Here is a 26,415-nt window from a genome sequence, read left to right as displayed (position 1 = left end):
GAGGTGTGGCTATTAAAGAAGTCAAACTAGAAGGGCTAGGGGACATTTTTGGCCAAACTAGTGCTATTAATAACACTTAACTTTACTTGTAAGGCCTAGTCTCAAAGTAGTACGCCAAAATTGAGTGCTGAAAATCAGAGTACTATTCGAGCTTTCTGATGGTTGATATTGATATCAAATAAATGCTCAAATGGCTTCCCATAGATCGTGCATCCACACGCACTACCAGACGTCGTTTAGCTGATGTTTTTTTCACCTTCACCTCCACACGCTCACTCTTAACCCCCCCCCCGATTCTCCTTCGGACATAACGCCAAGTCCTAATTCGACCTCCACCCCCTTTCTCTCCCCTCCCTCTCTCTCTCACTCACTCCCTCTCCTCGCTGCTCCTCTCCTTGCCCTTCGTCACTTCAACCAGAAGCACACACACAAAAACCAGGTCAGCAACTTGTTACTGTCATTGTTGTGATATTTGTGAAGTGGCGGCGAGCGTTGTGAGGCGTGCACGCAGCACGTGTTAAAGAGCGAAAAATAAACTAATGTGTCTGATTTCAGCATGAGGTTTTCTGGCTGCTCGACTGCTTCGGGGGTAGTGGGGGTGGGAGATAAAGCTGAAGGGGCTTCTTTAAACCTAGAGTGTTAATGGAGTCATGTCTGATAGCTGGACCTTTCTCCTCACAACTTTAAACCACGCTGGCTTCTCTAAGAGGGATATTTTTAACTCTTTAGAGACAGTTTGTCACCGCTCACAGTGGCTGTAATGAGTTTTTTTCCTCTTGCTTCAGAGCTGCTTTTCTACTCGGTCCAACAAGAGCCGTATAAGGAGAGCCGTGTTCAGCCTTGATGAGTAAGGACAGCAGAGTTTACACTAACTAATAGTCTGAACAGGCTGCGGGATGCTTTTATGACCACTAACATCGCACTGTAACAAACATACTGGCAGCTGGGAATGCTGTTGTGCTCTATTTGGTGTGTTTAATTAATGTATGACTCCTCTCCATGCTGCCATTTTGGCAAACTGCATTCACATGACTGCTCCTTTACATATTTACAGCTCTACCTCGTGTAAATCCTCCACATCAATATCTTGCATCCTTCCACTTTACATATACTAGTTTATTTCAGTTTTATCCTTCATATTTAATGTTTAATTCCTATATATTTGGATCAAAGTTAACTGGAGTCAAATTCCATGATTGTGTGAGCAGACTTAGCCAATAAAGCTGATTCTGATTTATCAAATGCTTTAATTATTCAGGTGAATTTATAAAAATAGTACATTTTCTGCACAAAGGTAACTCAGTGTGGCTTATACCATTATAGAACATATATGATTATACCATAATATCCATACAAAATAAAATGACCCAAATGTGAATAATGTAATTGCTAATATTCCAGTGACAGTTGTGCTGTTGTTTGTCTTAGGAAGCAGTTCAGCTCATATTTTCTCTCATGTGATGCACATACTTGCTAAAATATGTTTTAGCAGGCTGCCGGCTACTAAGCTGCATTTTTAATATGATTTGTTGAATTTGAACACATACTTTTAATTTCAAGTATGAAATTTAAGACCGCTTTTTTCTCTTGTTTGATTTATTTTTCTGTTTCTATATAACTGTCTCTTTGTTCTTTTATTTTCCCTTGTGATGTGATATTCAGAAAGATATTATGATGCAACCAAACGCCATAGTTTTACCACTGATGCCGTTTACGTTTTTTTTAGGTTCTTTTGCTGTTTCAGGTTATATTTATTTTATTTTTAATTATCTAAATCTAAGTTTTATTATCTAAATTTATCCAAAGTTGTCTTATTAGTAACACACACACACACACACATATATATATATATATATGCATACATACATATATATATATACACATACATATATACAATCTACCTTTCCTTTTTTTACATAAGGCATTTGCACACCAAGACCTTTTCTTTGGTCAGTCATCAGTCTACTTTTTTTTTCAGAATAAGTTTTTTCTCAATGGGCGGCTGATTACTCAGAGCAGCGGCTGCAGCTCCCTTCTCACTCAGACTGATTTGCTTGTGTATTATGTGGATATCAACCATGGAATATAATCCATAGTGTGCCAAACCTTGTACTCAGAGCCTGAATTAAAAAGATGCTCTCCAATCTGACGCATGAGCCTGTACCGTATGAAGATCTTTGTCAGGATGGATGAACCCAGTGTTTTTTTTTTTTTCCAAGGAGCGAAAGAGCTAAAGAATCATCTTCACTCTTTTTTCTCTTCGCAGTACAAAAACATTTGCCACATTCTATGAATCTTCCGCATTAATGCAATAAAATGCATTGGACTCTGTGCAAGTTTGGAGTGCGTGATACTTTTTCTGTCAGATTATGGACATGAAAAACATCCAGCAATATTTATAGAATTACTGCACAGACATGTTCATATTCATGTAAACAATGACTTCACCTGTGTTATATTTTTTGTTTTGTTTTTACATTAAATCTGATATTTTAAAGCTAGAATAGTTATTTATTTTGTTTGTCTGTAATGGTGATGCTACAGTGGCTGTCATGATGGGGGTCGCAGTGACGGATACTACTTCTTTATTGTTGCAACTGAAACGATGGAAGTTGTGTGAAAGGTTGCTACATAATGAAGCTGGAACTGCTTCTGAAAGTGGCTGTTCTGTTGCTGTATTTTATTCATGTTTTGTGCTTGTTATGGACCATTATTATTCTCTGCCATTATGAGTTCAGTTGCCCAAGCTCACCTCTTATCCCCTTTAACACTGCGGCACCATGAGGCATTTCCAGTAGAGTTGAAACCAGGCCCGCCACTCAGTGTGCCAAACCCCTCAATAAGGTGTATTTACTAAACTTCACACTAACTGTTTTGTTTTTTTATTGATGAATTTCTCATAATGAGGGAAAAAAGCTGTAAAAAGTGCACTTCCTGTTTCATGCTGTAAGCAATCCCAGATTGCATTGCGAGTGGCTTGTTGTGCATACACTTTATGGAGTAAGGGGTTTGGCGACCATAAGTTACAACACTGAAAGACCACTTTTTCCTCCTCCCGGCTTTCAGTAAACTAAAGTCTAGAATTAAATTATTTCTTGTGTTTAAATTTCACACAGAGGAACAAGGGAGAAGATGACAAGGATGACAATGTAGATAACACCTGCCAAAGAGCTTTTTGGACCCATGCATGGCTAAAAATTAAAGTCAATGAGCCCCACCATTCCTGAAAATGTCATCAAAAACATACGGACAAATTAAGTTGAAGAAAATGTACAATTTACAGGAGGAGGGGGGATTTATCTTGTCACGACTCGAGTAAACCCTGTTAGAAGACATTATTATCCTGTCCCATCATGTTCTTTATGAAACAAAGCCAAAACAACAATAGCATATTTTTCCTTTTGGTAGTTGATGTAAAAACCTCTTCAGCTCTATTTATCAAACCTAAGGCCAAAGCAGCTGTAGATTAATGGTAGAATACTGGCTCATTTAATGTGCAGACATATCTAATGTACTGTACTGTGATGTTTTTGTGTTATCATCTGTCCTCAATGAAAAACAAAGCTCTTCTACCTCGTGCAGCTTGTTAACATGACAGTGATGTGAAAGTGAAGTTATGTGTTCTCCCCAGGGGATGTGTTTCATTTTTTGCTAACAAGAGGGAGGGCTACATGTCACGTCTGTTGTCATCACAATGGTGAAGAACGCGGCAGGACAGCTGCTTCATTCACTCCTCAGACAAAAAAGGTTTAGGATTCAGTTCGTCGCCGACGTATCTGTGTGGCTTCTGGGAGAACATAATTGGTTACGGCTCGAACATGATGAGTGTTTTTGTGTTGCTGAGGTACCACAAAGAGTCTCAGAATAGACGGCAGGCTGTGATTCAGTATGCTGAGTGTTTCTCTGGGTTTGCTGTCACATAACATCTCAGAATAGATCATTGATTGTGTTTCTGCTATGCTAAGTGCTTTAATATGGCCTTTCTCTCTAATGAAAAAGGTAGAACAAGCAGCACACATCATTTTATATGTGATAGGAGGCTCAGAGTCTCTCACTGATAGAGGTTACAAACACTGGGATATACATGTACTGTTCATGTATTCTTCTATAAGATTTTTATTTTGACGTGTCCATTCTGCAGTCAGAATGAACCAGTGTTTTAACTACGTATTCATTTAAGCTCATTGTCTTTCTAACATGTCATCAGCACTCATTTTTACAGAATCCAGAACTATTTAACGTGTCGGCTGTTTTTTGTGGCTATGCTCTGAACGCTCTCAGTTGAAAGAAGATGTTCAACTTTTGGATAAACCACTGCACCGGTTCATCTTCCTCACCCACAAATGAAAAGTAGAGACACAGCAAGATTTTCTCTCAACCTCATCAAGAACAGGCTTGTTTTTAGGGGAATGATTTTCATGTCAACTCAAGTTTAAATGACGTTTAACACAAAATTGAATGACCATGTGCTTATGACCAATAGAGACAATAAACTGAGATAGGAGAGCAGCTGCATACATAATCAAACACAGTAAGTAAGAAGAAAACCATAAAATGTAATGACCATTGAAGGCCATTGAAAAGAGATGGGACCTCAGCAGTAATGGGCAGATCTCACATGGTTGGGATGGTTAATCCGTGACAACGGCTTGAACTCCTGAGTTTTTATCTCAAGACCTTCAAGGACAGTATCAGGATGCAATTTATTTTAGTTTTACAGTTTCTTTTACAGTTTCCTAGGGAAAAAAAATCAGATATTGAGCGCAGAAATTTAAACAGACTTAACTGTCACCACCACCGGAAGTAAAAGTGATGTGGGACAACTTTCACCAAAGTAAACTTTGGTGAGAAGTGGCGCTGTGTATTGGCAAGAATCTGGGGCTACTATGAGCAAGCAATATACTGCAGTATTTTCGTATTGTAGATAAATAAATACAGTATAGTATAGAGATCACGGTTCGGTTCGTACCTCGGTTTTGGGGTCATGGTTCAGTGTGGGTTCAGTTCACTGATAAAAAGAATAAAAAGTTCCAGATTTGTAATTCTAGATGTCCCTTGCCTATTATTATTATTATTATTATTATTTACCTTTTACTATGCAGCTAATGCCTTTGTTAAATGTTTGAAACATACATTTGAATCAATAAATCATTTGCTCCATCTAGTGTTACTTGGAACTATCAGTAATAGTTGGTACATTCTGTGATATATTAAACATAAGACAAAAAGTGGAAAACAAAAAATCATGCAAAATGAAATCAACACAGAAAACCTAAAATCTCCTGATTAATAAAATATTAAATGATCACATACATAAAACATAAAATGCAAATTAAAAATGCACGATTTTTAGTGGAATTTATCATATTTATGATTTAAGAAGTGCTCTGTCATGTTGTTTTTAATAGAACGCTGGTGCAGTAGTTACGTTCGTGAGTAGAGGATCGCAGACTAGCTCATGCAAACAGGAAGGGACGTTGTTGCCGGTGTTTCTTGCTTCTACAGGTCCGTGAATAGTCTTTAAAATGTATTAGCAGCTATAATGTATTCGAGCCTTTCTGCTTTCATATACAGAGGCTTTTAAAAACATTTTTATTTTTTAAAGACATTTTTACATGCCCAGGCTTTATTCTAAATACATGCATACTCCTACAAATCTTATTTTAGATTTTACTTAGCTGAGGTAAACAGTCTTTACTCTTAGTCCACAGTAACTCTAATAATCACTCTACAGCCCCTTCTTATGGCATCATGTATGAAACATGTTGTAGCACAGTGCTACAGCTGCTAGCATCATTGGTTAAAGCTTTCTACTCAGCATTAACACTTTCTGTTTGATCAGTTTGTGCAAAAGGCCTTGACCCTTTGTAAAATGAATCATTATAAAAATGCTTTTCATAACACTCCTTCTCTTCTTTCTGTATTTCCTCTATTCTAGGCGACATCACTTCATTCACCACTGACTTCTACCTCAGACTCTCAGTGGATCCACTTTTCCTCACTTATTTTCTGTCATTTTCTTCTTCATTATGTCTGGTCTGTCTGTTTTTCATCCATCATCAAAGCCACCATTTTTATTCAGCTTTTTAACAAAAGAAGGCTGATTTCTGCATCACCCTGCTGAAAGTTTTAGAGACATTTATGTTTCATAACTAAATGGACTCTCTGGTTCCCTTTTATTTTTCTACTGACCCTTTTTTCTTACCAAAAATATTTGTTTTTATCTTTCTACCTCTTTTTGGCTCTTCTTTCTTGTTGGACTTTTTTTGCTTCTAGAATTGTCTTTATGGGAACTAATTGAAGACGCACAAGCGTTTCCCCTGATCTACCATCCCTGTTGAAGGGAAAGCTCGAAGCAGCTTGACTCTCAGACTCAAACCTCCCACAGCTGTCACATTTGTTTGCTACATTGTGACAAAATGTGGTCGACCTTTTTGGTGACTGATGAGGAAGGCCGCACGGTGAGTCCCGCTGCGACTGGAACGGTGGGAGGGCCTGCGCCAGGAGGACCACCTCAGGGTCCTGTTGCTCTGACAAGCCTGATGTCTGGACGCAGCACCTTTGGAGGGAACAAGCGGCGCAGGACAACATCAACAGGACACGCCATGAGCGAGGCACAGGAAGGAAAGGTAACAGGTTTTCAAGTGTTGGCATGTGTAAGCCTCGGGATGTATGAAGTAAAAATAGAGAAACAAACTGATCATTGAGCCCCATTTTCAACTAAATCACTGAGAGAGTTCAAGGAGTCTTCAAGGATCAGATGTTTGCAGGGGGACTCAAACTTTTCAGAAACATGGAGGATGTGAAGGGAAACAGTGTTCTACCTAATCTGAGCATTGTATTGTTTGGTCACTGCTGGTCATGAATTGACCTGTTCAAGCTCAGCCCTCCCCGGTTGTGGTCACTAGGTTAGATAGATTTTAAGTTAAGGGACTGCAATACAAAGTGGAAAAGGTGACACTCTTGAATTATGGCTCTAAAGGCTCAGGTGCAAGAAATTGGATTTGCAATCAGTGTGCACCTAAAATCCTAAAATGTGCATAAAGTTTATGATCCATTTTCATGGATTTAAAAACTGAATGCTCAAACTGCAATTGATGCACACAATTTAGCATTAGAAATCTAAGTGTACAGTTTGGGAGACTATGCCTATGCAAAGCTTTGAGCTTTCTAATGTCTAATGTTAATTTAGCAAAAATGAAAGTTGCACTGTGCTGAACAAGCTAAATATCTAGGGATAATGTTAGCTTTGGCATATAATCTGAATCCTCATTGTTCAATCGAGTGATTCTGTCAGTTTTTCCAATAATGTTTTGACTTTACTTAAATGAATATTTCAGTTATTGATGATTTCTCAACCCTTTGTAAAGGCCTGTCCTCCTCGGTTACTTATAATAGGCTTCATAAAGGCTCTTCTTTCTGGGCTCCTTCCAACTTGAAAATACCCTGCAGATTGACTTTATTGTATCTTTGAATAACTGGATTCCTTCTTAAAGTTTTCCCCTGTGAAAGAATAAAGACAAAGGTACATTAGAGCAGTGGTTTTCAACCTTTTTTTTTTGCCAAGGCCAAAATTTCAAGGCACTTCAAATCCATATCTATGCAAAATTACACATTTATAAATGTTACAGTAAAATGAGTGAATAGTGTTAGTTCAGGCAGACCACAGAGTCCAGCACTGCTATATGATTGAGATCAGCTGATCTCACGCAAGCCCTCATCAGCCAGCTGATTTGCGTTTAAGCTCGCTATTGTCTTATCACACTCATGCTGCCATATTTAAACTGCTATAACCTGGTATGTTTCGCTGCTCCCTCCCACTTTTTACAACCCTCCTCCACCCCAGCTCCTCCTTCCCAGAACGTCCACATATGATTAACAGCAGTAAGTGCAAATTTACAACTGCTAATATAGAAAAACTGTTTATGACCACATATCATGTGTGTTTCTTGACAAAGTTGTCCTGACTCAAGTTACTGTAGAATAATTGCAGTAATTATGTATGGCTGTACAAGTTGCTACAGCACACCATTTAAGAACCACTGCATTAGGGTGTATGACCCCTGAGCTTCAACTTTGACTTTGGGACAGTTAGAAGCAACTCATCAGTGGATCTGATCCTTGGTTACATTTTTAAGTTTTAAAAGTTCAGAGAGATTGGAAGGAGCCAACCCATTTAAAGATTTGTTAATATATTTTTTATATTCAATCCTTAAATGCACAGGAAGCCTGCAAAGAGAGGCTACGATGGGAAGAACGTGCTTGCATTTACATTTACCAGTTAAAAGATGAGACGTGGCATTCTGAACTATTAATAGAGGCTTGGTTAGAACCGAAATAAAGTGCATTACAGTCATCCAGACATGTTGTGAAGGAATCACAAATCAATAAAATAAGAAATCAGGGAATCCCGGATGAGCCCCCACTAATGTTATGACCAAATAGATCTAAGGGACAACCAAAACAGAGTAACACACTCAGTTGAAAAAATGCACTATCAAAGCTATTAAAGTAAGGATTTAGAAAGATTTATTTACAGTAAACTCATGTATTAACAGAAGTAAAATGGCTCTGTGTAAAGAAAAATTGAGCAACAAAAATGGCACTTGACTAAATTCACTAAAAGAGAAGCAATGACTTCAGAGAAATCAAAGGTGGGTGAACAATCAGTAGTTATTGTGCTGATGACATTGATTATCCCAAAATACTTAATCAAATGTGCTGCATAAATAAAGTTTGACTGGACTTGACATACGGACTGTACAGTTTTCCTCCGAAGATTTTCAGACCAAGTAGCAGATCAATAGGTCACAAGGTGATTACACATTTCACATTAGCTGGGAATGACCTAGTCATCCCTCAAATACAGCTGAAAAAACTGCTGAGGAGAATGACAGGTCTAGCTTTTTGCAAAGGTGATCTGACCCAAGAGAGGAGAGGTAAAGATTTGGAAGATCAGATTACATAGAGGAGGATCTTTAAGAGTAATATGCATATAATCACAAATTTAGCCAGTTTTGATTGCAGGCCTTACCATTTCTTCTTTCACAGTTATTTTGGTGACTTTTAAGTCAAAATTGTGTACTTGTTATCTTTCCTCCCTAAAATGAAGTATCTCAAAAAACCTTTTGGTAAAGAGTGTGACTGTCTGGGTGGATGCTCCCCTCAAAACTTTGATTAGCTGCCTAAAATCCTGAGCTGTGATTGGCTATTAGCCTCATGAGAGGCAGGACCTCGGCCACAATCAGCTGCTTGGGCTGTGCTGTCACAGGCTGCTAGGAACTTTCCTTATCTGTCAAAGTAACACATTTTCCTTCGTTAGTACATCAAACTGAAAACAAATTTGCTCAAATATCCCGTCTAACTGTTGTGTAGGAGAGGAGCATGTCCATGGAGATTTGAAAGCAACCAATGAGCAATGTTTATGTGCCAAATGTGAATTTCTGCAAGTAAAACAGTAGGCAAGAGTTTGCTTTTCAAAACTTAGAGAACTTTATAGTGCCTTTGGGCAGTTGGACAGTTTCTCTGTAAGTGCTTCCTGTGTGTTAATAGAAATTAGTTATGAACAGTGGGGGTGGGAATGGTAGGTAAATTGAATGGATGTGCTCAGAGTCACTTCCTCAGTTGGGCCACCTCATTAAAAAAAATAAAAAAAATTGTACATGCCCTACTTTTAGAAAAGTCAGAACCAGACAAAAGGTCCTTGCTTTCAGAAAACCTTTTCTTTTTCAACATCTCCACACAAAGGTTGAAGAACAACAGCCCGCCCACAGATCTTTGTGGTGCTCTTTGGAGGGTTGGTATTTTCTCTGCTGAAGACTTTCTAAACAACAGTCAGACACGGCTCTTTCCCTTTAGCATTGTTGCTTCCCACCGCTCATTACTCGAGGAGATCTGCCCTTAGCTTCTCTCAATTATTAGATCCACACGTTCGCTCTGAGATGAAGTTTTTGATGGTACTTCAGAAAAAGTGGCTTCTTTGTGTTGTTTAAAGAATATTGACAGGGGATATGAATGAGGACTGCAATCTTCTATGAAACTGTATTAAGGTACCGGTATGGCACAGGACTCCATAACTCCATCTTATTTAGTCAGACCTCTCATATATAGTGGGAGAGCAACTTTGTGTGAATTAGCAGTTAGCAGTGTCAACAACAGCACAAGTTTCGTGTTTACTGCTGCCATTGAAGCAAAAGTGATGCAACACAGACCAATATCATCAAACTGAGGAGAAACTGCCAAACAGTGTGCTGTTACAAGCCCAAAACTCCCATCTGCACATAAACACTGCAAATGGAGTTGTTAGAAATTCTCATCCTGGAAGAGGTTTGTCATAAAGTGTGTTTTCAGTGCACTAAGTAGCTGTTTAGTGTGTAGGAAAGGACAAAACTCAGAAAAAACATGACTATCTGCAGACTAGGCCTTAAAGTTGACAGTAGTTGACAATCACTTTGACTCTGAAGGGCATGTTTAAGTTAGCCTTCCATAAATCATTCAAAACTTCAGGTCAACACAGTTGACTGACAGAAGCACAAGATGTTTCAGTTGCTTTTAAATTTAACAAACATAGCTTTTGTTTTAGTGACACTGACAGCTGTTTTTATTGTTTTCTGTCACCAGATCAAGTTGGCATTCTTTGTGGCCATCGTTGGCGTAGTTCTGACGGTCCTTGGGGTGGGGACAGAGTTCTGGGTGGAGCTTTCTCCCCCCAAGAGTTTCTATAACAACCAGGTAAACACTGTTATTTATCTCATGACTCAGTAACTGTGATCATATTTCAGACCTCCCACCAGGTACCCTAAAGGCGCTGCTTATTCTGCATTTGACATGTAATGTTGTGCATGTCACAGTCAGGATCAGGTAGAGCTTATTTGCCATGTATGTGGAAATGTGCTTCACTTTATAGACAAGGACATAGGCTTACTTCACTTTAAACAAGGAAACCTTGGATGACAGTAGGAAAAATAGCATGTTTGTGATCTTGCACTCCATTTCGACATTTTGGTCAGGATGATTGATGCTTCTTTCAACATTTACAACACTAAAAGAGTCACTTTTCAACCCCATGGATACCTTGAACACCAATAACAAATTGTCAGGTACTTTGTGCAGGACAAATCAACTTGTTGGATCTCATTTGTTTGGATTGACTTTCTCTTCCTGACTGATGCACATCCTGGTAAATCAAAGAAAAAGTTGAGTGCTGAGAGCATTTCTATTGTTATAAACTATTTTTCTCCAATCTCTTTCTGACGTTCCCCTCTTTGGCAGATGAAAATATTTTCAAAATGTGTCTTCTTCAGCTTTAAACAATCTGTTATATGCCTGCTGCCTGTACATGTTGGGTGGTCTCGAGTATTTGCCCCACTGAAATAGGTTATAACAAGGCTACTTCCACCATTTAGTCATAGTTTGTGTAGGCTATTTTTAATATGCCATTGTGCGTCGCCATTTCCATCATAAACGACTGAAAGCAGACACGTGCAGTGTGCAAAATCCATTACCAAGTTCTTTTTGAAGGAAGCTTTTTGGAGCACTGAAGAAAAAACTGACTTCCTTTTAGGTATGCCAGATAGCCTAGCTGTCGCTGTGCAGGAGGTACTGTCAGAATTAGATGCACAGCAAGACTGACTGGCACATGTACTGACAAATCAGAAGTGAGCTTTGACGTGGGGTGTGTTTTTCACTTTGCTATTAGTTAAATAGCACCAGCCTTGGCAGTGACATTGACTGGCATATTTACAGACAAATCCAAAGTGTTGCAGACATGGTGCATTGTTTTGGTGTTAAAATTGGCTAAAATTGGGACAGGGTGTATTCAAAACTGGGACACATTGGTGTTATATAGATATTTTTCAAAACATGGGACACAAAGCCTTAAAAACAGGATGGTCCTGATCAAATTGAGACATTTGGTTCCACTGTGCAACAAACAGAATACTACACACTTTGATGCAAGCATCAGGAACAAGCAAAATGTTATGTTTATTATTGTAAGAGCAGACTGACTATTATCTGAACCATCACAAAAATTATAAACAGGACACAGGACTGTGTTTAAATGTTGGAATGGTATTTAGACATGTTTAGGAAGTTTTAGTCTGTCCAAAACGGTTTTTCACATCACAAAAAAAAAAAAAAAATGGGGACAAAAAATACAAACCAAGATTGAACAATTTCTTGTGAGAAATAAATCACTGCCTGGTGTCAGGAGCTCAGATCTGTGATGGATGGAGAAATAATATTGCTTTTTACTTTCTCTTAAAAAAAAAAAATGTCTGATTTTGGTCCTTTCAGACTTGTCTTACAGCACACTACGGCCTGTGGAAAGGCTGCACCAAGACCCTGTGGGTGGCTGATATCGACCCAGAGAGAGAGAGCTGTGGACCTGCTGAACTCCCGGGAGGTGAGTCACAGAGCTTTCACCGACCGGTTGGCTGGACGGCTGTCTAACCTTAATGCTTGCTGACTGTTGTGTGTGAGGGAGGGATGATGATTGACAGCCCCGATGGTTGGCTGGACGTTTGATAGAGAGTCCGAGCTTGTTGGACAGCTAGGCTTGAAGCAGTGAGTTGGCATGAATGAGTGGTCTACCTGATTTCCCGGGCAGACAGATGATGCTTGGCTCACTGTTTGATGGCTGGCTGGATGGATGCTCTGGCTGACTAACCGCCTGAGTCATTTTTATACTGTTGGAGGTAAAGAGCTGCTTTCAGGTCAAGTTAAGAGATGCATCATTTGTACCATAAACGTCCTTCGTTTTTCTTAAACATTACCTAAACTACTGTCTGGTATCTACACAAAGCTTCCATAATCTTAGTTTAACTGGGCATTTGTTTAGCCATTCGTTCTGTCACTGGATTTTAGATTCAGTCAAAATCTCGTTTGAGTTATTTGTTTGACTTTTACTTTTGTTGAGCTTGATCTGCTTTAAACAAACTGTACAGATTTAATTTTCCCAATAATGCAGCACCATGGTTCAGCTCATTCCTTCACAACAGTGTTATAATAAATATTCATAGAAACTAATCTGATTTGTTGATTCAACAGTGAGGGGTTCCACAGAGATCAACAATGGGTCCACTTCTTTTTTCTATTATTAAAGAAATCACAATTAATCCCCAAAAACAATCATATTTAACTGTATGCAAATGACACTGCCAGTCATCAGATCTAGGGGCTTATTACTTTTACTTTGTGACTCTGCAGAGACTTTTCTGTTAATTTAATGTCTCATAAATTAATTCTCTCTGTGTGAAGTAAAAGTATAGAGGTTAATACTTTAAATCTTGGGCTGCAGCATACTCAAGTTTGAGAAAAGCTGCCTTAGAGTTTTGTTATATTTTGTTATATTATTTAAACACAAAGAAGGACAGAAGTGACGCCTGTAGTTATTAAACAAAAGATGCAATTTAAATATTACAATATGGCAAAAAAGTGCCAAAAGTGTGCATTAGGCTTAAAAATATAAACTTTGGATCCAGTGTTAACTAACCTTCTAAAACCTTCATTGTCCACCAGGGAAAACAGCGGCAGATCTTTGCATACATATACGATCTGTTGATCCCTTGTGATGTTGTTGTGAAGTGGGATTGTGAACACTTTCTTAAGATCCTTTTGACCTGGCTGTATTCTGCTCCTCACTTCTTTGCACATCTTGATGATTTGCCAAATGGCTCCTCGTGTATCTCGTATTCACTATCAAGTGCCTGCACATTGTTTCTGTTCATCCGTCACCTTTTCTCTGTTCTCATTTCTTGACATCAGGTAAAAAAAAAAGGGTCAAAACATCAGATTTAAAAGTTACTGGAGCCTCCACAATCTCAAAGAACATCAAGACGAGTGGAGCACAAAGGATGATGGGAAATATAGTTCCCGCTTCCCTTCACCTGAAGACCTTGAAACGTCACGTCTGAGACGACACAGAGGAGCTTTTGATACCGTGTTAACAATACTGTTACATCTCTACTATACTCTAATACTAACATATAAGGCAGGACTTTTACTAGTAGCCATCTTAAATAAATGTATTTAAATTAAATAGTCTGCAACTAGATATTATCATGCCAAAAATAAGCCAGTGTATTTTGGCTTTTCTGCTAAAAATTAAAGCAAGATATCTGCAAAGCTGTCAAATTTTTTCTGGGTCTCAAATGAAATTTAGGTGTGCCTGAGCCCCCCTAACATGGGTCTATAATCCCCTATGACAGGGGTCATCAACTACATTTGTACAAGGGCTAGCTTTTTTCTAAACAGACACTTTGGGGGCTGAACTTTCAGAACTTTCAAGATCATGCCCTACATCGCAGCCAGCCACAAGGGGGCGACAGATATTTTAGCTAAATATTTCTGTGGCTGTCATATTGTCTATGCTGTGAAGTGATACGTAAATGAAAAACCAAAGCTGGAAAACTGCACTCCAATAACACCTGAAGCCAAAAGTTTCCATAGACAGCGGCAGTTTTTTTTAAAATCAAGAATGAAGTGATAAATCCATTTTTAACATAAATTATATTTGCTAATGATGGCTAACAGATGGATTTTTAATACCTGTAGGGTGTTTATTAAAAAAACGCAAAATTCCACAACATTTTTCATCCAGAATTTTTCCTCTGCACATTTTTTAAATTTAATATTGTTGTGGGGGCCAGATGGAAAGATATAGGGGGCCTGATGTGGCAGCTAGTTGATGACCACTGCCCTATGACTTGAAGTTACATATGAAAACATCATGTGACTTTGCCTAATAGTCATTAATGGACTGGACCTTCAACACACCATAATCTTTGTTATGTCAACTAATGTGCTGACAGCTAAGCTAAGGCAGCTAACAGGCTTTAATCAGCCCGTTTTAATGGGGATTTCAACATAGATTTCAAAATTGGATGAGTATCTTTAAACTGAAGGGACTCCAAACGAAGTTTTTAACACAGCTGCTTCAAGGAGAGAACCAAGCAACAGCTGTCAGAGAAAAATATCAACAGCAAAAACTCTGAAATTAGAGAATTATAATGGTGACTCGAAGCATTATTACAGAAACCTCTGATCATGCATTGCTCATGAAAATCATCTAATCATGATCATAGCTGATGAATCGGCGTACCCTTTATCAACACTGACAGTAACGTCTTATAAGAAAAGATTTAGCAGGATTTCTGCCAGGACAGCCATACATTTATCTTATCATTGCTATTTCCCCGTCTCTATCTTTCTCGATCGTCCTCTGTCAGCGCAGCTTCAGCAGATTCAGCATTAGTCTGGTTGTGCTGGTGGTTTCTGCCCTTGAAGTAACTCTGCTATGCTGCTTAGATCTCATGGTGGATTAATGTTGGCCCTTTGTAAAAACTAGAGCAAAAGTACGATCTAGACTGGCCCTCTTTGTAAAATGTCTTGAAATAACGTTGGTTATAAGATGGCACTAAACACATTGAGGTTGATTTAATGTACTGCATTAGTTAACACTAATGTAGACCTTACATGCCATCAGTATGTGAATGGGTCAGTGTAACCTACAGTGTTAAAATCGCTGTAGTCAGATAACTAGAAATGCACTCTACAAGCTCATTTACTGGTTCTTTTTGTTCTTTCTTCTTCTCTGTTATATTACCAGCTGCTGAAGCCATCATGTGGTAGTTAATGATTTTCATCCACTAGAATAAGAAGGTTTCTGGAGGGATTTATCTGAGGAAATATTACCATTAATGTCTGATAACAGTCGTGGAAAAGTCAAGACAGCACATAAAATGTGTAATTAAAGTTATACTTCAATCAAAGACAGCAATGAAGAACTTTTTTATCACTCAGATATACTGTTTATCCAGTCACAGTCCTTTTTCAGTTTCAGCTGAAGTGAACAGAACTAATGGAAACAGTGGGTTGAGCATTTCATTTGGATGTCTAAGTGGACTGTTTTTGATGGAGGGTAGCAAGAGATTATTAAAGCTATTTGCAGTTTTGCTCCCCTGTTCCATGACTCACCTGCATGAAGTCCCTTTTTGAAGAATGACTCACACAAAAAGCCGAACAGAGGCAGACAGAGAGAAGTCCACCAGGAGCTCTGTGTGCCGGTGCCAGACAGGATACCGGTTTAATTTTCAGCTGAAATAAAGAGGAATTATCAGAGGAAATGCACGGTGTCAAAGTGTTGAAGTGAGGCCTCTTTTGGACTTTAACACCCAACAAGTGTTAGGGTGGCACAGGGGTGATGGAGCTACTTTAATATGACCTGATCTGCCCACATAACAGCTGACAAATGAGTGATTATTCGACCAGACTTTAGTTAACTATTGCTCTGAAGGATAGTTGTCATTACTGTTATTGTTCAGTCACTATCACTGGATAATTCCCCATAAACATCCACTGTATTGCACTACAAAACAAGAAGAATCACATATTATAATGCACTAATATCTTCAGTAGTATTATACTACTTAAATGTGTCATTTTAACCAAGCTTTAAATGTGTATTTCTGCTGTTTACCATTTTGATAAAGGACTTAATGGAGACTGACAAATGTTTGGAGCAAGCCTCAAGTGGTCACACAAGGAATTGCATTTTTTCTACCTTAATTCAATTCAAACAACTTTATTAATGCCTGCAGGGGTGGTTTGTTTCCAGCATCTTGCACATAAAAATACAACAACATGGACAATGTTGGCTTTCTGGAAAATTATGCTCATTTATCCACTCAGTTATCGTTTGGAGCTCCTTTTGCACAAATTACTGCATCCATGCAACATGGCATGGAGCCAATCAGTCCGTGACACTGCTGGGGTGTTGTGAACCTCTGGTTGCTCTGTTGAGTCTGGAGTCTCTCATCTTCCTCCTGAGATTCTCTATGAGGTTCTGGCCAGACCAGTTGATTAGCCAATCAAACACAGTAACATCATGGTCAGCAAACCAGTTTCTGGTAGTTTTAGCTTTGTTGTGAGCAGGTTCCAAGTCCTGCTGGAAAAGTAAGTCAGTATATCCATTAGAGATATGCCCCGTTTAATGGTTAAACGGTTAAATTTATTTATCAAATCAAATTGCCAGATTTATGAGCCAGTTAGACTAATTACCTATATTTTCTTTATAAACAGGCTTGAAATCCCTGTCTATAATGCTTTTGTTTTAACCCTGATGAACCTCCCACCACTAGAAGCTGCTGTAGCTTCAATTAATGGCCAAAGTTAGCATGTAGTAGGAATAGCGCAGTATGACATTTTTTTAAGCAACACATAGAAATAAAGTAGAATGTAGGCTGTCGAGGGTTAAACTACTCAACCAAAGTGAAAAGGCCACATATCAAAGCACGATGTTAATCTGCGATGAGGAGCGAAGGCTGGCGAAGCTAGCTGCTAATGCTAGCAGGTGTGATTATGAGCCTTAGCATGGCTAACACAGTTACCCTGTGATTAAGTCTGTTTTCTAAGTATCTTCTTTTCTCTATACTAGTCAAATGCAATTTAAATTAGGGTTTTGCTGAATTGGGAAATAGTCGCAGGGCTGCACGGTGGCACATGGGTTGGTGCTGTTGCCACTCAGCAAGAAGGCCCCTGGTTTGCTTCCCAGTCAGGGCCTTTTGCCTTATAGGACAGAGTTTACATGTTCTTCCCATGCATAAATTGGTCGTAGGTGTGAGTGTGAGCATGCTTGGTTGTCTGCGGTATGCATGCAGTATAGAAAATGGATGGATGGATGGATGGAAATAGATGCATAGAAACATCCTCAATCTCCGTGAAGCTTCTAAGCAAATGGAAGCATGAAGTGCTGTAAAATCCCCTTGTGGATGACTGCTTTGACTTTGGACTTGTTAAAGCCCGAGGGATCACATGGCATCCCAAACCATCTCTGTCTGTGCACACTGGATTCCAAGCACATTGGATTGTGTGCCTCTTTGATCTCCCTTCAGTCTCTGGGACTTTGATTTCCAAAAACTTGTCGTCCATTTCTGGACCCGTCTGTGTGTGGTGGCCCTTACCACTGACTCCAGCTTCAGTCCACTCCTTGTTAAGCTCCCCTAAGTTCTTGAATCGTTTTTTTTTTTTTTTTTTTTTGACAATCCTCTGAAGCCAGCGGTCTTCCCCATGGTTATGGTTGTGTGTACTGAAGTGTGAGAACTAGCTGACAAGAAGTTGCTGTAAGTATGAAACCAGTGTTGATGATTTAACATGTACACTTTTTGATGGATTGAGTTATTGTATGCACACATTATATTCAGTTAGGCAAAAGTGCATGATTTGGCTGACCAGTAAGACCTCGGTGGTTTTTGTTGATGTGATCTGAGAGCATCTCCTGAACAGAATCAGTGATTTAACCCCGATAACTGTTGCAGGGGGAAAAACAAGCATGAACGCTCTGAGGATTTGGCTTTGATCGCACTAATTAAGAGTGATGTGTGTGCGTGTTTGGCTGGCTTGTGTGGGGAACAGATAGAGGTGTCACATCCTATTTTACAGCCAAACTCTAATTACTGTAACACATTATCAGGACAGCACAGGACTAATTGTGCAGGAGGCATCAGATTGTCACCTTGAGCTTGTCCTTGACGTTCACGGCTGATTATGTTTGATGGAGAATTATTAGAGCTAAAGCGTAAAGGACAGACGGTGATGTTGCTCCTTGAATCTCAATAGGATGCTCACAGATTACCTGTCCATGTTTATGTTCCTCTTCTTTACAGTTCTGTGCTTTCCCCTCCTGCAGAGTCCAACTGCACCTACTTCAAGTTTTTCACCACAGGGGAAAACACTGTGTTGTTTCAGAAGACAACGAAAAAGAGTGAGTCACACACCTCTCTGGGCTCTCTTGGCCTTTCAGTCCTATCTTATCCACCTACTCTCTCCTCTCTTCATCCCTTTCCTCCACCTCTCCTTCTCCCTCTTTGCCCCTTCATCTGTCCGTCCTTACCTTTCTTCTTCATCCTTCACTTCTGTCTGTCTCCTGCCCATCATTACCTTTTCAGCATCCTCTCACCTCCTCGCAGCGCTCTTTCAGCTTGGCCATTGTCTGCTTTGTGAGTGTTTAGAAATCTATTCCACCCACGCTGCGTTCAAGTGTCTCCAAGCTGCAGTCTAACCTCTCATTTCCCTGGCAGCTTCATAATGTATTAAGATCACAGATTGTTGTATGCTGAAAGAGGAGAGACATACATATGTTGAAATGTCACTGTGAGCTGGTGTCAGATCCCTGTCATGCTGTACGCATTCGTGTAAAGATTTAACAAATACAGACATGAGGGTGGGAAATACAGTCCTAAACTGGTAGCACCAATGTTTCAGTTCATGTTAATCCTCTGACACGATAAATGATGGAATCCAGGCAAAAAAATCCACAGAAATTTAACAAAAACTTTTTCTTGTGTTGAATTGATACAAATATTGTAAGCGAGATGTCTAGTTTAAATGCCTGACCAGTGGGGCTGCTGGCATTTTTTCTAATAAGACCTTTCCACAAAAGGGTAGGTATTTTTGAAACAGTTTTCTTGTGAAGGGTTTTCTTTTGGCCTTTAATACACATGCTAATGGTGTTTTAGCTCACTCAAAATGCACCTTTTGGAAACTCCTCTTCCCTTCCCTCTGCAAATTACCAGCCTGACTACAGTTGACATGGAATGCTATTTATTCCCGATAATAATGCTTTCTTTTGAACTTTCATTTTGATGAAGATATTTTTGAGATTATAACACGTGTGGACATGATTATTAGGAAGAAAACTGACAGTTTAAAAGAATATCTGCCTTGTGGATTGGCCATGGTTAAGACGTCATTTTCTGGGTTTCCATTTTGCCTATTTCAAACCCCATTATTTCCTGGAATTCGAATCAACCAATCAGCTTGTTAACATTTTGTAGAGAGGCAAATACACACAGCTTTAGTCAGCCATCAGACAGAATGCAAAGACATGGTTATCACATGGACTGACAAAGTAAAAACTAAGTTTGAGTGTCACTGAGTACAATGATTGGTTTAAGAAGATGGTGGTCACCGTATTGGAAATGCTTTATTCCATACATTCAACTTTAAACACCAGTGTCATCCCATATATTGAGCCTTTAGCCCCTAAGAAATCCATGTAAATGAGTAAAAAACAAACAAACCAGGAATAAACAAAATAAATTGAATGATGTGTTTGAACCATTTCAAAAAAAGATCTTTTGAAAGGTAACACTCTGAAATTTCTTCCCAATAATTTTTTTTCCCTGTCTGATTTGTGTTTAGAAACAGAGGTCTGTAGATGACTGAGGCTAGGCTGTATTAGCTGGAAAACTCAAATGGACAAAAGCATGAAGCCTAATCTAATTTAGATTCAATGCTGATAACAATAGAACAGATAACATGTATTTTACACCTGTTTTATGAGGAAAAGACCAGGCAGTGTCAAACTGCTGAGTCAAAAAAACACAACCCTAACCCTAACCATGGACATGCTCCTATAAAAGATGCTACTCCTGAATGCTTCAACATACAGACACCATTGTGGTCTCTATGGAAATGTCACAATGTCCAGAATCACTATCAGTATTACTGGCAAAGAAACAGAGCGAAAAATAAAAGAGTGCATTTGTGCGACTTTTGCATAATTAATGAGCTTGGAAAAAACAACAACCAAGTGTTATAGTGGGAACACAGAAATATGAATTTCAATTTACACATCATACCACAGTCATATTTACATTACTAGACACAGTTTTTTTCAGATCTTACCATTTTTATGCTAAAAGCACTATGCCAGACCTTTTATGGCTTGGTCTGATGACATCACAAGATGTCAGATGGGCCGACTGTAGGTAGGTAGGTAGAGTTGGCCGTCTCACAATCAGAAGGTCGTGGGTTCGATCCCCAGCTCCTGCAGTCACATGTTGATGTGTCCTTGGGCAAGACACTTAACCCCAATTTGCTCCCGTCTAAATTGATATGGAAGTGTAGGAATGAGATTAGCCACTACTGATGGTCAATTCTTCATAGCAACCAGGAAGGTGTGAGTGCATGGGTGTGAATGGGTAGGTGTGACCTGCGGTGTAAAAAGTGCTTTAAGTAGTACTGTGAAAGCTCAAGTCACTTACCAAGATAGGCAGGCACTTCCCTTCCACCAGGCCCTTATTGGCTATTGTAGGGTCTAGCCAGATTAAGGAAGGTCCCAACTGGTCAAATAAGGTGGCAGTCATCATGCTATGCAGCATTGCTTATAACTACTAAGAATGACAAAGGCAAATTTGAAATCATGTAACACCAGTCCATGGATCTTTATGGATGTAATCCTGTTTTTGGACTAAATATTTGACTGGTTTTAGATTGTATAGACTCTTTCTGATGCAGCAGGACTGCTTTTGATAGAATATAATGATCAGTAGAGTTTCTAGTGTCCTTTAAAGTTTTGTTTTTTTGCTTGTTGTCTGACAAATGCATTAATTATGGTGCTGCCATGGCAAAAAAAAAAAACACACACACAAAACAAAACCCCACTGTCTCTGAAGATTATGGCTTATTGTGCAAAATAATACTTACCCTTTTACACCTAAAACACTTTGAAAGAACTTATAGTTAAGACACCCCTCTTTAAAAAAAAACAAAACAGAAAGTGTCCCTAGTATTATGAGAGCGTTATTATGTTGTCTTAATTGTAACAACACCCTTCTCCTTTCAGATCTGAATGTAGCGACAGCCATGTTAGCCATGTTCAGCCTGTTCCTGATGGTGATGGGTGCCATATGCATCACCATGTCCCTCAGTAAAGAGATTCTGTTTTTCCTCAAACCGGCATCTGTTTGCTTTATTCTGTCAGGTCAGTAGAAGCAAAACAAACAGGACTTTTAATGTCTTTAATTTTAAATAATCATCATGTCACTATCAGCACTTTAAACCCTCCACTGTCTCCTCCAGGTGTCATGGTGCTTCTCTCTCTGATGGTTTTCCATCAGTCCGTCCTGGCCTTCTTGGCCAGCGACCACACGGTCCCTCTGCACCACGAGCTCTCCTGGTCAGTGTCGTGTATCGGCTGTGCGGGGGCCGTCCTCATCGTGGGCGGGATCCTCTTCCTGCTGCTGGCTCTGCCCTACAGTCCCTGGCAAAAGTGCCTCCCTCAGAAGGACAGCAGCAGCAGCTAGTGGCCTGGAGGTGGTAGTGCACTTTATTTGCCCTTTCTGTTTGTGAGGAGGGGGGAGCAGAGGGGCAAGGAGGTTTCCTAAAGATGACTGAGCATTGAGTTTGCTTTATCTGTGAACTTTCAGGAATAGCAGGCACGTTCATGGTGACATGTCCCACTCTCAGAATTACCCAGTATTTCAGTATAACTTCACAAGACATGATTTTACCTCATTTTAGACCCATACACTCACTGAAGTTTGACGTTTTGCAGTGCAGATGTTCAAAGTATGTCTCTTTTAAAAATCCTAGTATGCACCTTCAATGCTCAGATGTATTTGGGAAACTCTCCTGCATTGTCTTACGAAACATCCTGCAGGGTTTGGAGGCAATTAACTGCAGTTCATTCGATAGACTTATGAGCCATTTACATAATGCCCTCTTTTCAAAAAGCTGCTTTTTAAATCAGTGTTAAAGCTAAAAGCACAATTTAGATAAATGCTCTAAGTAGTTCTCATTTGCTGGAAGCCTGACTAAAGGATCATTTATGCTCTGTGATTGACCCTCTATCGACCATGTTCCCACAGTGCCTAAGGTTCTGTGACATGAGACTCATTTATGCTCCATGGCCGATATGCATTTTGTTATAGGCAGATCATTGTGTCCATACTCTGCAGTCATTTTGCTCGTATTTAAGCAGAATCAATCAAATCTTACAGATACAGACCAAATGTTGCTATAGGATTTAACAGTGTGGTTCTGGTAGTTAAAGTCCCATTCCTTCTCCATAGTGGGTTTGATTATTAGCCGTATTATCAGAAGCATCCAAGTCAGACTTAGCACAAGCTACCTGAGAGTGAAACGGTGATATATGCTCCTGTAGAAGACAAAAGTTTGTATGATATCAACCTCTGGTGAAGAAAACATAGTTTATTCTCATTCTCAGCCAAAAATACTACAATACCCACAATGCTTGAGTTACAGTGACATCTGTGATTGGTAGGAACTCCAGTTAACCTCTGAATGTCTACCAAGGCTATACACAAGTGTTGACTATTTATGTCAACGTTACATGCTGCTACAGTCTTAAGCAATAAATATGCAAACTACGACTTAAAACAACATTATCATTTCAAATGCAATAATCACAGCAAAGATAAATGTAGAAAAGAGGTAAATATAGGGTTCAACACTTGAAACGCTATCAATAAAGACGAATAAGATAATGTAAAGAAATATGTACACAGTCTTTTATCTTTACCTTTCTCTCAATTTTTCAATCTGTTTTTGCTCTGAATTAAACATTTTATAGTTATGAGTGCTCAGGTAGCTGGCTAGCCGGGTTCATGCATGAAAAGTGTTAAAATAAGGATTTTGGGAAATGTCTATGGGGGATTTGAATGTCTAATTTCACTTCTGGAACCAGAGCCAAACTGGGGGAATTTTACTCAAAATTTCTGTGGAAATATTGTTGAATACTTAAGGAGTCAATGAAACTACAAAATTTACAAACCCCAATTCCAAAAAAGTTGAGTCTTGTGTAAAATGTGAATAAAGATAATAAACAGTGGGAGGCAGGTCTGGACTGCCAGTCTAGGACCTGCACTCTTATTGTAAGGCCATGCTGTTGTAACTTGTGCAGAGTGTGTCTTGATAAAAAAAAAATTAGGGATGTTCCTGAAAAAGACGTCTGGATGGAAACACATGTTGCTACAAATATTGTATAGAGCTCTCAGTATTAATGCTGCCTTCACAGGTGTGCAAGATACCCATACCATTGGCACTAATACACCCCCACAACATCCAAGATGTTGGCTTTTGATCTTTGCAATTATAGAAAGCCAGCATCTGGGCTTTAGCAGACCAAAACACACTTTTCCACTTTAAGGTCAGCCAATCTCAGATAAGCTCAGGCTCAGATAAGTCAGCAACACTACTGGATATTGTTATACAAGGCTTTCACTTGTTAAAGTCTTAACTTGTGTTTGCAGATGACGTGATATACCATGTTAAGTAAAAATGATTTCTGAAGTGTTTCTGAGCACACGTTATAGATTCCATCATTTGATAATGCTAGTTTTTAATGGCTAAGGCGTAAAAGGTCATGGGCATATAGTGTTTGTTTTCAGCCTTGCTCCTTATGTGCAGAAATTTCTCCAGATTCCCTGAATCTTTTGATGAAATTACAGACTGTAGGAGGCGAAATCTCAAAAACTCATTGCATGTTGAGGAACATTTTTAATAAACTGTTTGACTATTTACTGTGAACAACTGAGCCTTTCAGGAGTAGGGAAGAGTATGGAAATCTGGTTCCAACACATCTCATACCATTCCAAATTACAAGACAGATTTCAGTGCTTCATTTTGATACCTTAACACCCTGACACTCCAAAGGAAAGACACAAAATATGTTATGTGAAGAGACTGTTTCCTTTACTTTTATGTTCTATTGGCATCTTATTCCTGAATGATTTACTATCCAGAGACAAATTTTATTCAGCCACCAACTTTTAAAACATTTTTTTCCTCTTACCGATTCAGGCACCATTTAGACTTTTTTAAAGTATTGATTTAGCACCTTTATCAGAAAAAAAGAAACAATGCCCTACCCTACAGGCGTGCTTATTTCATACCCAATCATGGTACTCAATCAATCAATCAATCAATCAATCAATCAAACTTTATTTATATAGCACTTTTCATACAAGAAAATGTAGCACAAAGTGCTTTACACACAGACGGTACTATCACCTGTTCCTAATTAACTTAATTACCAGAATGTTCCAGGTTTCATGAGCATTCCCTAACTTTTCCAGTCCTTTCTAGCCCCTGTCCCAACTTTTTAAAATGTATCAAGTTAAATGTTAAATTCTTGATTTTGTGCTGAATTGAACTTATTATAAGGTGAGAAAGATTTACACATCACCACATTTTAATCACATTTTACACAGTGTACCAGGTTTTTTGGAATTGGGCTGTATATGATGTCAGTTCCCTGGGAACAGGTGAGCTAACATAGTTTAAAATATACTGATGTAATTTGTGTCCATTTATGGAGCATAAATGAGCCTAAACACGTTATAAACACTGATTCAACCACCTTAAATGCAAACATGTTCATGAAGAGTACAGCTGACTGTAGCGTCATAGTTTTAATTGTAAATCCAGGGTTAAAAGAACCACACAGAATTTAAGATTTGCTGCAGTATTCACATTTGCTGCTAGCTTACTTGACTTTTGCCAGAAAGACTGCTAATTAACTGTAATTGAGCTGCTTTATTGAAGCCACCTGTCTGCTCAGGTAACAAGACGACCACAAAGATCCTAAAAGCGACAGTTTATCGACCTCCAATCTGAAAACCTCTTTAAGAAACTCGTTTTTTCTCAGTGATGTGTGATAAAGCAAATATTTGTTTGTCTTTAATGTCTGCAGAGCTGTCTGCTGTCTTCAGTGATCAGTGTTGATTTGTTCATTAACTTTAAAGTAGACACTTAGAAATATATTTACTTATTTATGTGACAGGAGTCGTCTTGTAATGCTTTAGATTCTGTCATTTATTTCATTGTGTTTATAATGTGTACAATAGGCAGTTATGGAGACAAGCAGTAAATACAAATAGAAGCCATAGTAGAGCTATACATGACAGCAGAGTGTAGAATCAGCTCAGTGTGTTATATACCATCATTCAGGATGATTTATGTCAAAACAAACTGCTTTGTGTGCCTGTTGGGGGTTTAAAAACCGTCTCTGTGACTTTTTTGAACTGAATCAATTGAGTATGACTGACTTCATTTTATTATTAAACATGACCTGAATATTTAATGTTCCTCTTCCTCTCTCTGGTTCCTTTTTCGCTCTTTTTCTGCTCTCTAGACATATTCTCAGCTTTCACTCACTGACTCCTCTTTAGCTGCTTTTGTGAACCAGCCCACTTTACACCTCATTGTAAATGAGTGTTAACAGAATGCATTTTGACACGAGCTCAGACGGTTTGTGCTATCAGTATTAGATATGAATATTTATATATTATATTATAATAAAACTGCTAGTGAGTCAATTTTAGCATAGATTTTATTTACTTGGTTTCCCATGTTAAGTAAATTTCTGTTGTTCCTCAGTCGCCACTTGTTTTTATTCATTATCAACTAATAATCTAATGTTTAGTTCATATCTGAAGATCTTGAGGAAACAACTCAAACTAGGGCTGCAGGCAGCACTCAAGGGCCCTCACACCCTACTGCATGTCAGGGTGAGTCACAGCCAAGTGATTTGTACCATCAAAAACAACTTATTTTGAAATTAAGTTGAAGCTGGTAGACTTCCTGTCGAGATTTGGATATGGGCCAAAT

General features: G+C 38.9%; 1 protein-coding gene across 3 annotated transcripts; it reads left to right on the top strand.

The window, feature by feature from the left end:
- Window positions 1-389: 389 nt before the first annotated feature.
- Window positions 390-25,881, top strand: LOC121523294 (voltage-dependent calcium channel gamma-6 subunit-like). 3 transcript variants are annotated; one of them, XM_041808109.1, is made up of 7 exons: window positions 390-439; window positions 5,939-6,629; window positions 10,621-10,731; window positions 12,298-12,406; window positions 18,689-18,763; window positions 21,629-21,766; window positions 21,865-25,881. In XM_041808109.1, the coding sequence occupies exons 2-7, from the start codon at window positions 6,420-6,422 to the stop codon at window positions 22,086-22,088; spliced, it is 867 nt and encodes a 288-aa protein (XP_041664043.1). In that variant the 5' UTR covers window positions 390-439; window positions 5,939-6,419; the 3' UTR covers window positions 22,089-25,881. The 3 variants fall into 3 exon arrangements, with proteins under 3 accessions (XP_041664043.1, XP_041664042.1, XP_041664044.1); XM_041808108.1 differs by lacking the exon at window positions 390-439 and adding an exon at window positions 649-847; XM_041808110.1 differs by lacking the exon at window positions 390-439 and adding an exon at window positions 5,474-5,505.
- Window positions 25,882-26,415: the final 534 nt, after the last annotated feature.

Source organism: Cheilinus undulatus, linkage group 16 (genome assembly GCF_018320785.1).
Source record: "Cheilinus undulatus linkage group 16, ASM1832078v1, whole genome shotgun sequence".
In the NCBI taxonomy this organism is placed as follows: Eukaryota; Metazoa; Chordata; class Actinopteri; order Labriformes; family Labridae; genus Cheilinus; species Cheilinus undulatus.
This window is presented reverse-complemented; position numbering and strand designations above follow the sequence as displayed.